This window comes from Crinia signifera, chromosome 3 (assembly GCF_055691185.1).
Source record: "Crinia signifera chromosome 3, ASM5569118v1, whole genome shotgun sequence".
In the NCBI taxonomy this organism is placed as follows: Eukaryota; Metazoa; Chordata; class Amphibia; order Anura; family Myobatrachidae; genus Crinia; species Crinia signifera.
The window spans coordinates 162,956,131-162,973,898 of NC_139219.1; the positions used below are offsets into that span (position 1 = coordinate 162,956,131).

The 17,768-nt window shown below is 43.7% G+C and overlaps 1 protein-coding gene across 4 annotated transcripts in view; it reads right to left on the reverse strand.

The window, feature by feature from the left end:
• Positions 1-17,768, reverse strand: part of NT5DC1 (5'-nucleotidase domain containing 1) — a 273,425-nt gene that overhangs the window by 56,153 nt on the left and 199,504 nt on the right. For all 4 annotated transcript variants that reach the window (XM_083176860.1, XM_083176861.1, XM_083176862.1 and 1 more), the window contains 2 exons: positions 2,898-3,072; positions 1,529-1,626 (listed from right to left, as the gene is read on the reverse strand). In XM_083176860.1, coding sequence (XP_083032986.1) covers positions 1,529-1,626; positions 2,898-3,072 — 273 coding nt within the window. The remainder of the gene's footprint in view (positions 1-1,528; positions 1,627-2,897; positions 3,073-17,768) is intronic.

Below are 17,768 nucleotides of genomic sequence, written 5' to 3' on the forward strand. Positions count from 1 at the left end.
ACCTACTATGTGTGTACAATATCTTGCATCATGTTTCGAGAACAATATTGATAATATCCAGAAGAAATGGTAAGAAGAAATATGCCTACACTCGCCTCACATGCTTTCTTAACTCATACAATTTATTGGATCAACTTCAGTCAGGCTTTCATTAACTTCACTCCAAAGAGAGACAGCACTGACTAAGGTAGTGAATGATCTTCACTACCTCTTTCAGTTGGAGTACCGCAATGCTCAGTCTTAGATCCACTTCTTTTCTCAATTTATACACATACAACATGAATAGCATACATCTTACCTGCGGCCTATAAGAAAGCTATTAGCTGCCGGCAGCCTGAGCAGCAAGTGCAACTAGTTGTACCAAAGGTACAGTATCTGTAGTCAATTTTTCTGGCCTTAAACAAGTAGGAAATATAATGTACTGTACAGCCTACAGCTGTTGTGTGACTTCTATGGCTTCAAATAGATGTTCAAATATACATGTAATAATTCTCAGTCTTTGATAATTGACTAGTCACTAGAATTGCTTGTTAAATCTAGAGTTAAAAACAATCTAAAGGACAACCAATGTCGAAGGTACACACTAATTATTTATCATTCAGTCCAGAACAATTGCCTTTCTTTAAGATTCTCATGACTACATGTCTCGATATACACTGACAGATAATCATATTGCCATAGTAGAAAATGGGGTACTGTAATATAATATCTGGGCGCCCGATTTTTTCATTGCATCGCATCACATCGCATCGCATGCAATATAGTGGCATACAATTAATGCGATTTTTCATTGTAAAGACCCAATTTTTAACTGTATAGTCACCCATGGGTGATTTCATACCCTCACTATCCAACTACGCATGGAGTTGATTTTATATAGTGTGGCGCGAGGGGACGCAGAATACATGTAAATACATGTAAAGTAATCCGCGTCCCCTTGCGGGGCTCGCCGCACTTCTGGCTCGGTGGCTCGCTGTGCTCGCCACACTATATAAAATCAACTCCATGCCTAGTTGGATAGTGGGGGTATGAAATCACCCTTAATTGGTGTTTATAATGAAAAATCGCATCGAATTGCATTGCATAGCATGCCTTAAGTAGTGGCATGCAATGATAAAATCGGGCGCCCAGATAATACACAAGTACCCAAAATGGACAGACCGAAAGGAAACAAAATTAATTTCCAGCGTACCAAAACATTGCAATTAGTTCTAATTTCATATTTAGATACCCTATCAATTCACCTGTACACTGGGATTTGAATGGCAACCATCATCAAAAAATGCCTAAGCACTCACTTTTCTTCTTTTTAAATGGACAATGGGCCATAAAGGCTTAGAAAGCAAAATAGTTATCCAATCAAATTATTTTATCACACACATAATAGAAACACTTTATGGCAAAAAGGAATAGCTTATTTATCCCCCCTTACATCAGGAGAGGAGAGAAACTGTTCAGAGTAGCAGTGACTTCTTCAGTATGATGAACACAATTAGTTAGACTTTTGAGCCATACAGGGCAAACTTACCAAGAGTCCAGAATGGTCTTTGCTGTGGTGTAAGTGAGAAAAATCCTGGCTTTAAGGCATTGGTAATTATTATGTCAAAGAGCTCTTCAAAATCCTTCCTGATGAACAAAATTTATAATAAACATTACTGAAATACCTATGCAATATTTTTCTACACAGAACTAATATATATATATATATATATATATATATATATATATATATATATATATATATATTTGCAAAGAAAGAAGAAGAAAAGCTCACCAATGAGCAAAAGAATGTGAAATAATTTTGATGGACCAACAATCCTATGAACTGTTTCATGTTGTCACTTTTGGCCAGTATTCAATGCCTCTGATTCTCCATATTTTCTGGGGAATCAGTCAATTCCACGGGTTTACAGGGAATTTTCTCACTGGAAAAACAATTCGCCCTATTCAATGGACACAATTCTCTGCAAATGAAGAGCGAATGTCTGGCGATTCTCTGTTTGTGATTCTCCGCGATTCGCCAGTGGTTTCCAATGGGGTTTTTAGTGGAATTCGCCGAGAGTGTATTCAATGCTGAAGTGGAGAAATGCTTTCTCCAGTGATTTTCCCCGGATTCTCCATTTTACATTCGTCATCTTTTTCTGGAGAACTGGAATGTGATCTTTGAAAATAAAGCGTTTTTTATTTTTATTTTGGTGTCAAAAAATCTGATTTTTTTTTCTGTGAAGGGGCATGCTATTTTTATTCATGTGTTTGCTGCACATGAATAGATTATATTATATATATATTATATTTATATATATATATTTTTTTTTTAAACAATATTTTTTTTTTTTTTTTTACACATTCACCAGCAGGGGGCCGAGCCGGGAGCCGCTCATTAATATTCATATATTCACTGCACACTCGTCCCGATCATTACACATGCACGATCGGGACCAGTGTGTAGCGGCTCCCTAACACAGCCCCCTGCCAGCTCTGGTGGCTCTCCCTCTGTCCCCCACAGCCCTCCTTCACATCCGCAGTGTCCGGCGCAGGCAGGAAGGCTTCCATCTCCCTGCCTGCAGCCGTCCCCCAGCTCCCCGGCGGCATTCGCCGGGGGGGTTAAAATTCGCCGCCAGGGGCAGAGAGCCCCTGAGGCATTGAATAGGGAGAATGGGCGGCTGCCCGGCGAATCTCCCTACAGGGAGAATTGGGGAGAAAGTGCAGCGAATCCTACACAGGATTCGCTGCAGCTCCCCAGAGATAGCATTGAATACCTGCCTTTGTGATCAATCAGTGGAGAAAAAATGGACACAAAAAATGAAGCGTAATAAGAGATTAACAACAATATTGTAATTTAACGTGGAAAATATTACAAATATGGAAATAGGCAAATTAATAACTTTATGACTCACCCCAAGATATGCTCACACAAAAGTCGGCAGTAGTCACTATGTGAGCTAGTGATTAATAATATCATCTTTCCAGCATTTTTCAGACTCCTGATCCAGTTCTTCACAGAATCGGGACATGGCATTAAATATTTGCTTGGATCCTTTTTAACAGTTGGAAAATATGTTCCACAATTTTCTGAAAACAACAGACAGAGTATGCATTACATTACTTTGCATTACACTGAGGTGTAAATATATTTTAATTTTCATTATTTTTAAACAGAAATAATCAGGATATCAATTTTAAAAGACAGATGTAATAATCAAGCAATATGCAAATTGAACTAGAACTAGGGGGGGGGGGGGGGGGGGGGGGTTCAAATTAGTTCAAATGAGTTCCACCACCTGCAATGGTGAAGTGGGACTAGTTCCTCCTCCACCTTGGCCCTGCACAGTAATTCTAACAGAAAAGCATTATAGTTTGCAGGGAGAGTGACAAAAACCCTACCACTGGCCCTGGCTCTGCCTAATGGGGAGGGTAATTAGGGGGCAGAGGGAAATGAGTTCTACCACCTCTTCAGGACCACTTTAAGTTCAGGACCCATCACAGGCACATGTATGGAATAGGTTACTCTAGACAAGAAAAAAATGGCAAAATATTTTCACCCAGCACACTGCAAATAGTCCAGCATAAAGAGACATACTGTATGTTCTACCTAATAATAGTGATGTAGAGGTACCAGTAACATACATTTGCACATATATTGCAAGCCATAGCAAGGTGTCTATGTTCTGGTGCTCCCTTTGCTACATGATACTAGCACCATTACTGCGTTATATATTTTTCAATATGTATAAATTGAGAGCTAACACACCTGCATTGCAAATAGGCCAGCACAATTATTATTATTATAATTTTATTTATAAGGCGCCACAAGTGTTTTGCAGCGCCGTACAAAGGAACAGTACAGGGAGACAAAACTTGGCATAACATGGAATAAATAACAAAAATAGGAGTACAAATAAAGAGCGCCACAGTTCAATACACATTACAGCTTATATATAAAGTAGTGAGGACTCAATCAACATACAACTAGAGGCTTGAGGACAATGATGGAGAGGAGTATGCAGACGAAGATGGTCACTGAGTGTTTGAGTATAGGAGAGCTGTGAGCGAAATGTGAAGAGAAGTGGGCTTTGACAACAGGAGGGAAGAGGGCCCTGCTCGGAGGAGCTTACAATCTAGTAGGAAGGGGAGACAGACAGATTACAAGAGGTGCAAGCAAGTGGGTGGTAGCTAGATAGCCAGATGAAAGGGGTCGGAGAACCAGCTAGTTTATGCAGTGGAAGGGTACGCTTTGATGAATAAGGTACATAGGAGCTAACTCCGCATGGATCCGATGCACAGTTTCCTGTTAGATGGTAAACTGAACACGCACAGGACCCGTTTCGCGCATGTGCAGAAATGTGATAAGAGGCATTCGCAGGGAGGTGCGGGCGGCATTCCCATGCAAGGCGAGGCCAAGGACTGCATTGTGAACGCGGTTTTCTTGACATCGCAAGGCCCCTTGAGACTGCAAGTCAGAGTAAAGACTGCAAAGACACCGATGGTCCCAATTTTCCTTTAGAAGAGGGAAGTCAGTTTACTACAATTATTAAGCCTACTTTCAAAAGGCCTAGAGCCTGATTCAGATTTTTACGCAATGCAGATGTTCACGCTTCTGAGCATTTATCTGTACACAAATTGCCCTTCACTGGAGATAAGGAGCCTAACCCAAACCCTGAAAAATAGCCCCATACCATTATCCTCCTCCGCCAAACTGGCATAATGCAGCTAAGTTTTCTAATTATCCACCAAACCAAGACTCACCCAACTGACTGCCAAACAGAGAAGTGTGATTCGTCACTCCGCAGAACACATTCCACTCCAGTGTTTCTGAGCTTTACACCAGCCCATCCAACACTTGGCATTGGACTTGGTGATGTCAGGTTTGCATGCAGATGCTAGGCAATGGAAGCCCATACCATTAAGCTTTTGTCAGGAACTCTGCACGAGTGGCCAGTCAAAGCTGGACTTACACCTGCCACAAACCTACCGGTACACTCCAGCTCTCTGCCTGTTATCCACAGAACACAAGTTCCAGATGAGTGCTTCTGCCAGCTCCAGGGCAGAGCCTCTCTTTTAGGGACAACAAACATTACAACTGCAGAGGGAGTGCTCAATCAATGCTGCACACTTACTAAGGTAAGTGCTTCCACTTGCCCATGAAGTAAGGAGCCCCATTACATTCAGTATATTTGGAGCCTAATTTCATCCTTCCATTTTGAAAAATATTGTATTTCTATGATGTCCCAAATTGTAATAGTGCTTTAGGAATAACATACTCTATCAACCAGACACATGAGTATCAGAGGGAGTTAATTGGATACTGCTTTCCTAGCACGGCGCCCACAATCTAGATTGTATGTGTGGGGCTGATATCTCAAGCATCTCATGCATCTTGTGTGTTTGTGCGGCATAAGATGCATGAGATGATGCAATCAACGAGATTTTTACATTGGAATCAATGTAAAAAGCCCCCAAAACCCCAATTTTAATTGCTAACCCCCCCTCATGGGTGAAATGGCCCCCCCATTGTTAACGCCACCCCACTATTGACGCCAACCCGAAGCATGGCGAGCGCAGTGAGCCCGCGAGGGGCGGCGGTACGCGTCCTCCGACCTTTTCATACCCCCACTATTCACGTCGGCGTGGAGTTGATTTGATATAGTGTGGCGAGCGCAGCGAGCCACCGAGCCCGAAGCGTGGCGAGCCCACGCTTCGGGTGCGGTGGCTCGCGGCACTCGCCACACTATATCAAATCAACTCCACGCCGACGTGGATAGTGGGGGTATGAAAAGGTCGGAGGATGCGTGCCGCTGCGCTTGCCACGCTTCGGGTTGGCGTTGATAATGCTGGTGGCGTTAACAATGGTTATTGTATGCATAAGATCCATGAGATTAAAAAATCGGGTCCATCGCGTTGATTGTATGCCTTAAGTACCTTAAACTTAAGGCATACAATCAATGAGACGGGCGCCGTGCTAGGAAAGCAGTACCGTTAATTGCACATAATTAGTTTCAGTGGTGATTTATTGATTAATATACATAATATATGACTTTTTGTACACTGCAATACTGCAATATGGCAATAACTCCAATGACATTGGATTATTTTGGGTCATTGGATCCAGAAATCAGGGGTAAATTTACTTAAGCTTCTAAAAGAGAAAAGTGGTGAAGTTGCTCATAGCTTCCAATCACATTTTACTGTAATAGTTCCTAAAAGCTCATTTATTATAAAGAATGCGGCAGAAATAACTCCCACATTTCAAAGAAAGATTGAAAAATAATGGTACGAGGTATCACCAAAAACGTTTTCTTTCTCAAATGTAGCTATAAAAAAGTTATTTTACTTTAAGATTCAAAATCATATCATCCAAATGGTGGCCTTGATGGTTTTCCATCACTCTCAGGGCATATTGGGCAAAATTCCTTAAATTTCTTCTTGAATGGCCTTCTTTAGTTTAGATCATGTTGCCCTTACTCTGTGAACCCACATCAAAATTGTTTTCCGGTCTGCAACACTTTCATTAGCAAGTAAACCGAGCCACGTGCGAAATGCCCTCTGCGTCGCGGTTACAGATTCACCATTAAAAAAAAAACCTCATGGCATAGTGACAACTGAAAACTTTATTACATACCTACCTAATGCAACGGACCGCACCACTCTACCTGCTTTAGAGACCCCACAGTCATTTTTCGAAGTGTGGGAGTTATTTCTGCCGCACCCTGTACAATATTATACTGGATTAGAGAGCCTGCATCAAGTCTGTATAGCTCCAGCAGGTTATGGTATAGGGGGTTGACAATGTCTAGGTCGACTTCTAATGGTTGACAGTGACTTGGTCGACACCTGCAAATAATCAATATACCATAGGTTCGACACTGACAGAAGTTTGACAATAGCTTAAGGTTGACATGAACATAGTGGACACAGAAAAGGTCAACACGTGTTTTCACAGTCTTTGGTGTCTATGTCAACATGGACACCATATAAGTGTACCGCGTCCCCACACATTGTTTGCTGCGGTCGCCATGCTTTGGGCATGGTGCCGAGCGCACTATTATATTCTCACTCTATGCCCACTTGGATAGTAAAGTATGAATCAAGTCGGTCTACGCCATAAAAATGTGAAAAACTCGTGTTGGCCTTTTGAGTGTTGGCCATGTCCATGTCAACCTTCTGTCAATGCAGACCTATGGTATGTCGACCAATTCCAGGTGTCGACCTAGTCAAAGTCGACCATTAGTGGTTGACAGGGGCAGATTGGCCCGGCAGGAAACTGGGCAATTTTCCGGTGGGCCGGTCCAGACCTGGCTGCTTTCCCCCCTGGCTGGGCCATGGACCTTGCTACTACAGCAGACACTGACTTCTGGCAAAACAAAATTTGGCGGCATTGACCGCTTTAAAGATGGCCATGGAAGGGCTGCTGTGGATGCGCGGCAGATCGTCGATCATGGGTGACTTCACAGTGCACCCGAACAACCGGGACTGAGCGTTAATGTTGAGCAGCTGCAGCGTGGCAGTGGACGGACTTGCCGAAGCCGGGTAAGTGGCGTTACCACCCCCCCATCCCCCCATAAGGGGCATTAAAACCCCCACCCCCGTCAGTGGCATTACCACTCCCCCCCCCCCCCCCCCCGGGCTGCTTCAAGATTTCTCCCGGGCTGAATTTAATTCCCTATTTACCCCTAGACATTGCCGACCCAGGGACAGGATACTCAGCACATAAAAAAAAAAATTTGATGTGACACATAATGTGACATTAATAATGACTTGTATAAATGATTTTATGGTACTTACAGTATGTAATATCTGGACTCCCGTTTTTCTTATGAGACCGCGTCCCCTCGCGGGGCTCGCTGCGCTCACCACGCTTCGGGCACGGTGGCTCGCTGCGCTCGCCACACTATATAAAATCAACTCCATGCGTAGTTGGATAGTAGGGGTATGAAAAAATGTGGTGCATTTAACATGGGAGCCCAGATAATACATAAGTACCGATTTTATTTATTACAAATAGAGGTTTGAGGTCCTGCTGAAATGCTGTTGGTGACTGTGAATCATATATCATATAACTGTGATTATGACTGTGATTCAGTCACCAACAGCATTTCGGCAGGACCTCAAACCTCTATTTGTAATAAATCAAATCATTTATACAAGTCATTATTAATGTCACATAAAACTAATGTGCAATTTTTTTAATATGATAAAAACTCACACAAACCTTATATGATTAATGGCCACAAGAGTGCGCCATGTATTTGAAAATAATAATGCTTTTCAGAATGTTATGTATATTTTTTTTATATAAATTGTATCTTGATGACCTAGGATAAATATGAAATCTAAACAATTAGTGTATAAACATGTATTGTTGTGCACTGTACAATATCATCTGAACATGTTCAAAAAGGTACGTGGAAAAAGAAAAAGGATACATTTTGACTAGCAAAAATGCAATAGTAATATAAAAAGAAGGCTGCTACACTAATCTGAACAGAATGGTATGAATGATCTGAAACCTGATGGTTTGCATACAACTTGGTGGTGGCTGGACTGTGCATGTACAGGAGCAAATCTGCATTTATGTCACATTCTGTACAATGCCCCCTAAGCCACGGCCTGATTGGCATGATGTGGCTGTTTGGGGATGAGGTGGAACCTGGCAGCATTCAGAAAAAACTGGGGTGTGCCTCTGTGGCAAACAAACTGAGTAGGCTTAAGGCCCCCATACACCCGAATGCACAATCTCAACGGGTCATGCGATGGATCATGTGCACATCGTGCGTATTCTCGTTATGATATGGGGTCCTACGGGTCGTGAGTTCGGCCCTCAGATCAGATGTGCTGCACATCTGATCAGTCGGCTCTCATTACGGTCGGAAACAGATCGTATGTTCTTTTTAAGCACATACGATTGCTCCACAACCTGCGTACAATCAGGTCGTATGCAGGTCATCCTGATGTGTGGCCAGGTTTAGGATTACTCAGATGGATGATGCTACAAACAGTGTGCCCCATAGTTGCTATGGTGATCTAATGCTGCACTCTAAATTGCAGCATTTGCAATGTCGGCTGTAGATGTCTTTAGCCTTCATTTGCCTCCGGTGGCATAAGATATGTGCGCAGACTTTAGTTTAAATCACACACAGGGCTAGATGTATCAAACTTCAAACTGATAAATGCCAGCTCCCCACTGTCATTTCCCAACCCCAGCCTGTAACATGGCAGTTAAGAGCTGATTGGCTGGCTGGCAACATCGATCTCAGCTGTGACTACTCACATCTGGGAAACTGAGGCACTGCTGCGATCCATATGCATGTGCATTTGGAGGCAGATTTAATAACCTTTGATATTTACTATATGGGGAAAAAGGTTAGCCTGGGCGGCGCTTTCCCACTCGCTAGGCAGCGAAAATACACTGCCTAGCGAGTGGGTCTGAATCAGGCTCCTTATATTGTTTTGTTCATTACCAGAGTATGGATAACATGCATTCAGTCACAGAGTGTACATTAATGCCGCTTTGTCATTGCAGTTCCTGAGGCTGCAAGGCAATATCTGCATTAAGGGGATGATCCAGGTTGCTTTGGTTAATGGACAAAACCATGTGCACTGCAGGTGGGATAATGTAACGTACAGAGATAGTTAGATTTGGGTGGGGTGTGCTCGAACTGAAATCTAAAAGGTGTGATGTCCTGTAAAGTAGGTATTGATGGGAGGAGGGGTAGCAGGTTGCAGTCTTGCCTACGGCCCTTTTAGTGGCGCTGTGTACCATAAGAGCTTCAGTGTACACAGTGTGCCACACACAGGGCCAGTGCAAGGCTTTTCGTCACCCTAGGCAAAACTTCAGCTTACTGCTCCAACCACGCACACACCATCACCGACTTTCCTAAACATTAGGTGAACATATGGAAGTGACAGCTTAGAAGTCCAACACCTGCAATTTGCATTAAGTTTGACAAGGATGCATCTCTGAGTCATCCTTAAATTTGGTGATAGTCAGACTCAGGGGCACTCCTTAGATTCCAGAGCCCTTAGGCAGCTGCCTAATGGTAGAGCCGGCCCATGCCACACAGTGAATCTAAAGTACCCAAAGTGCCCTCAAAATACCTCTCAGTATACACAGTGTCCTCCACCATAACAACCATCAGTATACAGTGAACCATGAAAATACAGTTACACGACACGCCACTTCTGCTGCCCATTCAATCACAGCAGCCATGAGCTACAGAGATGACCATCATCAGTGCATGATTTCCCAGTGCAGTAAACATCTGGATGGATATATATCTGTCTTTGTCACACTACACCCTGGGGTAGGATTAGACACCCATGGGTACTTTAAGCAGCAGAGGGACAGGTACAATAAGCCTGTCTCAGATACTGTACATCCTCCTAATCCCTTTGCAGGAACTATCAGTATATATATATCCTAATGTGAGTTGCGTGGGCCCTGGAGGTGAGCTCCCTGCGTATACGGGCCCCATTACAATAAGAACCATTGCACACACTATAGTTATGCACGTGAACAGACGGCGACTTTATTTGGCAAACAGCCTTGAAGAGAAGGCTATTATGGCAGACTTTTATATATAATTTACAATAATCTTTCTTTTTTTAAATAATGTTTTACAAATTGGTAATAAAACAGAAGCTTTTGTGTCCTGGGCTTCTGTAACAAAGGTTGGGAACAGTTAGTGGAGTGTTACCACTTCACAGGCTATGAAGGCTGCTATTGCAGTTGACAATAGAAGAATTGCAGCAGACAGGGCCAGCAACAGAAATCTTGGGGCCCAGTACAATAATAATAATAAAAAAAATACATTGATTGGTCATTTTCACTTAGATTGGCAAGGAATGTCTTCCATTTGTCCATTTGTATACCTTCTAATTTGTCAGAAATATTAATGTGTTTCAGTGTGATATGTTTATTGAACACAACAACTAAATGTTTAAAATCTAGGAGTAGCTACAGTTGAAAGTGATAAATATTTGTCAAATATGTTGAACATACTGTACAGTATGTCTCTTTACTTGTTTTGTACTGGCGTTTTCCATGTTGCATTATGGTGTTTGCTTTGCAGATGTGGGGTTCTGAGAATAGCCTGTGTGTGCAAATAGGATGTTATTAATGATGAGAACTTGATAATGCTTTTGGCTAACTCACAGATATTTATTGTGCAATAAATAAGCTGTGATAACAGATGCTGCCTGCAATACTCTCAGACCTTTATTCAGTAGTAGTTGGTTCTATCCGCATTTACATGCTCTCTGCAGTCTTACCACTAACCAGTTTCATTAACTATGGGTATTAATATTAGGTGGATGCTGAGACTGCAAGGAAAAGGTTGTTTCTTTCATGGCCAATGAGCTTCTGAATTTTCTCTTCTTTTGAAGCCAAAAAGGTTGTCATAAAAACAGATGTCTTTGTTTGAATATTTCAGTGTTTATCTGCAGCATATTATGCATTTATAAACCACAATCTTCCTTTCCCAGACCATAATCACTGGATTCCATTCTTATAGTAATGGAAACATTGTGTGCAAGTATGTTTTTGTCTGTTTTCCTAAAAAATCATTTTGTCCTGCTTATAATACATTGTTGAACTTTGCAAGCATCAAATAACAATTGTGTATCTATTACAGCAAATATTTTTTGTTTTGACAGGAAGACATTTAACTTTCTTGCCAACAGACGTTTTTAAAGCGTTATCCAATAAATGTTAAGACAATCCAATTGAAACTAAACAGAAGTATGTGGTAGATGAAATCTCTTGTACAAAACTCAAATAATAAGCAATGGGCCATATTCATAGTTGTATGCTAATGCTGACGCAGATGCGATTTTGGAATGCTGCCGCAGATCCAGAAACCATTGTCTCCCTGGGTAAGTCTATGGTTACTTAGACTGGTCACTGCAACTGAGATACCCTGAGACATGATTCCTGAGTACATGATTGCAGTTGGAGGCTGAAATGCACTGAAAATGGTCCTGACATACCTGCATTTTAGCAGCCACTCACTCAGTTACCTCATTCAAAATGGCTGCTCCCTGTCAATCACTTGTGAATAAATCCTCACTGTGAGTGTAATCGCTAATCACTCGCAGCATGTGCACATTAAAGGACTGAAGTATTTACCGATAATCACTCAACTGCGTAAATAGTGTCATAGTGTACAACTGTGAATCAGGCCCACTATGTATAGAATTGTGTAATTTCATGTACTGTACTTTAGATTGGAGTATGACTTTGATGTATAGAGACAAATATCTAAACTTTTGTTTATTTGGCATAACCATCTAACATTTAATAAGAAAACCTCCATTCATTCAAAATTGAAATGTTTCAAAAATTCAAAGTCAACTTGAAACTATTTTCAAAAATGATATGATAAAAACAATTCGGTACTTGTGTAGTTTCACGGCGCCAGCCCTTGCGGGGCTCGCTTCGCTCGCCCATGCTGCGGGCTCGGCGGCTCGCTACACTCGCCACGCTATCTAAAATCAACTCCATGCCAACATGGATAGTGGGGATATGAACTATCCACGTTGGCATGGAGTTTAAGTTACTTTATTTTAGATAGTTTGCCGAGCGTAAAACCCAGAAGTAGCATGGCGACGTGAAACTACACAAGTACCAACAATTCAAGAAAGAGAAAAAAATCATTAAATTATCCATGAAAAATGTAGGGAACTGATTAACATACAAGAAATATATTAAATGCAGTTAGCATTGGTGATGTATGATATAGGGACAAATGTAATAGTTTCCTAGTTTAGCAGCAGTGCCAGATGCCAGCCAAACTCAGAGGTTTTGCCTTGTAAATAATTGTCTGTCAAAAAAGACCTCAGAATTTGTCCGGCATTGCGCACCACCGACGAACCCCAAGGCTATTACATTTGACCCATAGTGTGATCTTGAAAAATTACATTGAAGCATATTACAATATATATTACTGTGAATCTATACAGATAGTAAATATTATGGGGTATAATCAATACCCCATGGCGAGCTGTGACAGCGACCAGTGCCTATTCCTCGCCATCACAGCTCACGGGTCAGTATTCAACTGACCCCTCTGCACTTGCCATTTCCACCTTGCTGGGTTTTTCCAGTGAAGTGGAAACAGTGAGTGCAGCTGTCAAAACGGTGAGGGTCACTGCTATATGCAGCGGGCTTGCTGCATTAGAGGCGGCCCTAACCATTAGGGAGAATCCTCACTGTCCTCTGGTTAGACTGCGAGGATGACTTGTTTTCATCGATCCTTGCCAAACACAAGCATCGTTCGCCGCAGAAACCCCCTCGCCAGTGGCATTGAATACCGCCCTATGAGTAGACGTTATCAACACCCTTCAAAAGTATTCAGTATCACCGTAAGCAATTCAAACATACAGTAGGAGATGAAAAATCTTGGGTTGCCACCTATACTAATCCCAACAGGTATCTAGAAATTACAGTATACTAATTCCAGACTGGTATCCGGAAATAATACAGGGCGTGGCAAAGTCGCTGTCAGTGTGTCACAAACCATGGTGAATAGCCTCGGGGATTTGGCGTGACCTGATGCAAGGCGTGGAGTCTTACCGTGTGGGGGGTTTCTGACAGTGACCCCTCCAAGCTGGATTTGGGCTTCTGCGGCACCTGACACGCCGGTCGCGTCCCCCTGGTCAGGTTCCCAATTTTGAGCTGATATACTAGGGAACGGAATGTGGAGAGTTGTAGTCATCTGCCCTGGCTGACAACAAATGGACAAGTAGGTAACGAAGGGCAAGGCAGAAGAAGTCCAAAGTCAGACGAGTTATTACAAAGGTAATCACGGTTCGCAGTACACTGGGATGAAAGTGAAGGACAGTCAGAAAAACAAGCTGAAGTCAATATTAGTTAGTCAGCACAAGGGATGCTGGAGCAGGTTGTAAGCCTATACTCTGACAGGGAATGCCTGCCAGAGACTTAAATAAATAGGAGAAGGGCCAGCAGCAAACATCTGATGACAGCATCTGATTGCGCACGGGCCCTATAAAAAATCCTCTGAACAGCACACGCACCCCTAGGGAGGCGCACGCTCATCCAAGCTGGAAGCTGGTCGCACTGCCCGATGAGTTCCCGTTGCTGCAGGGAGCTGCTCACCGCCACCCGGGGCTAGCCTCAGGGAAGCACCAGGCAGCTGCCCGGACACCCGCTGCCACTGCCACACACCCGGCAACCCGGATACGGTAAGTACACTTTGCGGTCCGGAGGGCTGTGACACTGTGCATATGAGGAGCAAAATATTAGCTTTATTTTTAAATTGCAATTTAGATTTCAGTTTGAGCACACCCCACTTAAATTGAAGTCTCTTACCCATGTTACAACTGTCCCATCTGCAGTGCAACATGGATTTGCCTAGTATCGTGCTTTTTTGCTTTACTCACAAACATTTAGCAGGCCCAGAGGTAAACACATGATTTCTACAGAAGGGTTTCTGAATGCAGTCTATCATCTCCTACTTTGTGGAACATTGGAGCAAGAGTTGGAGTCTGGTGGAGCAGTAGGAGCAAAGGGGGATTTTCCACAAGGCCACCTAGGCGCATGCATAGGGCCCAGCAGGTCCCAAGGAGCCCCATAAAGATATCCCTGCTGTCCAAAACATTCCCAGAGGAGAATCGATTACCGCATGATGTACAGTAATCTCATGGACCTGTTGACACTCCCAAAGTACTTCTGATGTTCTTTAATAGGATAAAAAATATTTGGACACACAAAATGGTTTCATCCCAGTATGTGGTCAGTCAGTATACTTTAAATGTGACACAGGTATTAACCCAGTTTTTAAAAACACCTAGAGCCTGATTCAGATTTATATGCAATGCTGATGTTCACGCAGCTGAGCCATTGGTGCGATTGAAACCTTGCGGGCGTTGGGGGCGGTAACACAGCATTTTGCCATTGGCCATTGGGAGGGAGTCTCCTCCCCTGCAGCGAGAGATAAAACCATTCGATGGTGAGTGATTTTGAAATGTTTTCCCCTCATGTGCACATGGGCAGAACATTTACCTGATTGCTTGGCTTCAAAATCTCGCAGCCCAGCGATTGGGTCTGAATCTAAGTACTATAATTTTCTGTCTGCATTAATAAAGATTATTTCTGTGAACATAATTGCCGGTATGTAATGAGAGCTGAGTTATTCAGTAAGGATCTCAAAAGCAAAATCTTTGTAATGGACAAAACCATGTGCACTGCAGGTGGGGCAGATGTAACGTGTGCAGAGAGAGTTAGATTTGGGTGAGATATTTTGTTTCTGTGCAGGGTAAATACTGGCTGCTTTATATTTACATTGTAATTTGGATTTCAGTTCTAACACACCTCAACCAAATCAAAGGGTGCGTACACACGGGGCGATATATATTGCCCGGCGATATATATTGCCGGGCGATATATCAGCGAGCAATATATCGCTCAATGCACCCTTTTCATCGGTGACCAGAGATGGTCGCTTATGAAAAGAAACCTCTGCTGGCGGTGCCGCAGAGGTAGTCAGCTGTTTAGAACGGGGCTGAAAATGGGAGCGCGCTGTGAGGTTACGAGGTTCCTCAATCACTCAGACACCGAGCAGATGAAACCAAAATATTGGTTTATTTTCCAAAGCACACACAGGTAGACAAACACAGGAACTCGAGGCAAATGTAGCATATAAACGTTATCGGGTAGCAGTCCAAAATGGCAGTCCTTGTAGCAGCAGTTCCAAAGCACAAAACTATCACTCCTCCACACAGCAGTGATAGCAGATAAGTCCACACGATACCTAGACAGAGTACAACCTCTTAAGGCCCCCATACATTAGGCCGACTTGTCCTAGGGACAAGTCGGACCCAATTTACCTGCGAGCCGCCCGGCAGCTCCCCGGGAGGCTCACATACAATTTGGCACTTGATGTGCCATTTTTTACATGGGATAAATCGCATGCGATTTATCCCATGTAAAAAAAAACCGGGGAGCTGCAGGGCGGTGAGGAGTAGTGGGGGCGGGCAGCGGCGGCAGTGGTGGGGGCGGGCAGCGGCGGCGGCGGCCAGCGGTGGTGGGGGCGGGTGCGGTGAGCGCTGCTGACCTGGCCGGGCAGTGTACTTACACATAGCAGCAGCGGGGACGGGACGCGTAGTGTCGGCTATTAGATTTTTAAAATACTTGTCAAATGACCGGCCGCTCTCTGATTGGCCGGAGAGCTCTCAGCCAATCAGAGAGCAGCCGGTCATTTGACAAGTATTTTAAAAATCTAATAGCCGCCACTACGCGTCCTATCCCCGCTGCTGCTATGTGTAAGTACACTGCCCGACCAGGTCAGTCAGCAGCACTCGCCGTCGCTCAGGGACCCGCTGCCCGCCCCAGTGTCTGCATGCATATGCCTGTCAGGTGGCAGGCATATGCATACAGGGAGGTCGGACGTGATCGTATGTACTGACCGTCCGACCTCCCTGATCCGGTCCGATGCGCACGGGACCGCGCATCGGATCGGATCAGATGTCACACAACTGCGATTTTGGGCCGATTTCACCCGATTATCGGCACAAAGTGCAGAAATCGGATGAAATCGTCCCAAAATCGCATAGTGTATGGGGGCCTTTAGTCTAGGACAGTCCAAAAAAATCTCCCCCCTGGCTTGTGTGCAAGTCATTTTAAAACCTTCTAAATTCCCACGGCACCAGAACTATCAGTGGACTTGCACTGGGTCCGGATTGGTGGATTCAAGAGTCAGGTTTATTCCCCCCCCCCCCTCAAGCTGCTGCTGCCCCCCTGCTGGGTCAGGCTCCAAACAGTCTACTAGAGTCCAGAAAGGCACAGAGGAGTGTAAATACAAGGAACAAACACCAGCTGATTACGTTGTGTGCTGATCACCAGTGGCAAACGCAGGATTTTCAGAAGGGGGTTTCCAAAAGGGGCGGAGCAAAGCACGGAGATGGACACTTAGGTGACCCAGTATATGCCGGGTCAATTAAAGTATTATAGATAGATCAAATGTATATAAATAATAATAATAATAATATACACACATACATATATATATAGTACATAACAGCAGTGTAGACCCCTTGGCATAGCAATGTATTGGGGCCCCTACTGATCCTCCAGCGGTAGGGGTGGGGGAAGCTTTGATGCCCCGCGAGTAGTAGGGGGTATTATATCAACCGCTCAGCATGTAGGGCCTGGATCAGTAATTTCCACTAATTACCCCTTTACTGCACAGATGGTGGGAGATGGGGTGGGAGAAGGGGGCATTGGGCTGAATGAAGGGGCTCTGATACATAACTTCCAGGGTGGTAGAGGATGTTTAATATGCAGAGGAGTGGTGTATAGTGGAGTGGGCTTATTATACATATTTTTTTCGTGGGAGGACAGCTTGCTTGACTGCAGATATCTCCAGTTCCCAGAAATAGATGTCTTAGATTTGTTACTGGGGACTAGGGGATCAGAGTTCAGGAGCAATCTGCCAGTGAGAAATGAGAATATAAAACTACATACCAGGTGCGTGGAGCTGGAGCAGTAACCAGCTGCTAGAAGGCTGATATCTGGTTCTGGGCACAGTAGAGACAAGCTACTAGTGTCCATCAAAGGGGGAGAGTCCCAGCTTTTGGAATATACCCTCAGAAAAACTTTGTCAGACAGAACCTGAAATATCTGACTGGGAAGAGCAATTAACAGGCTGGATGGGGACCACTGCTTTGAAGTCAGATATCTCCGGTTCCCAAGGGCCGATTTATAAAATTCTTGTACCCATGGAAAGAGGAGACCCTCAGCTTTCAGCCTAGGG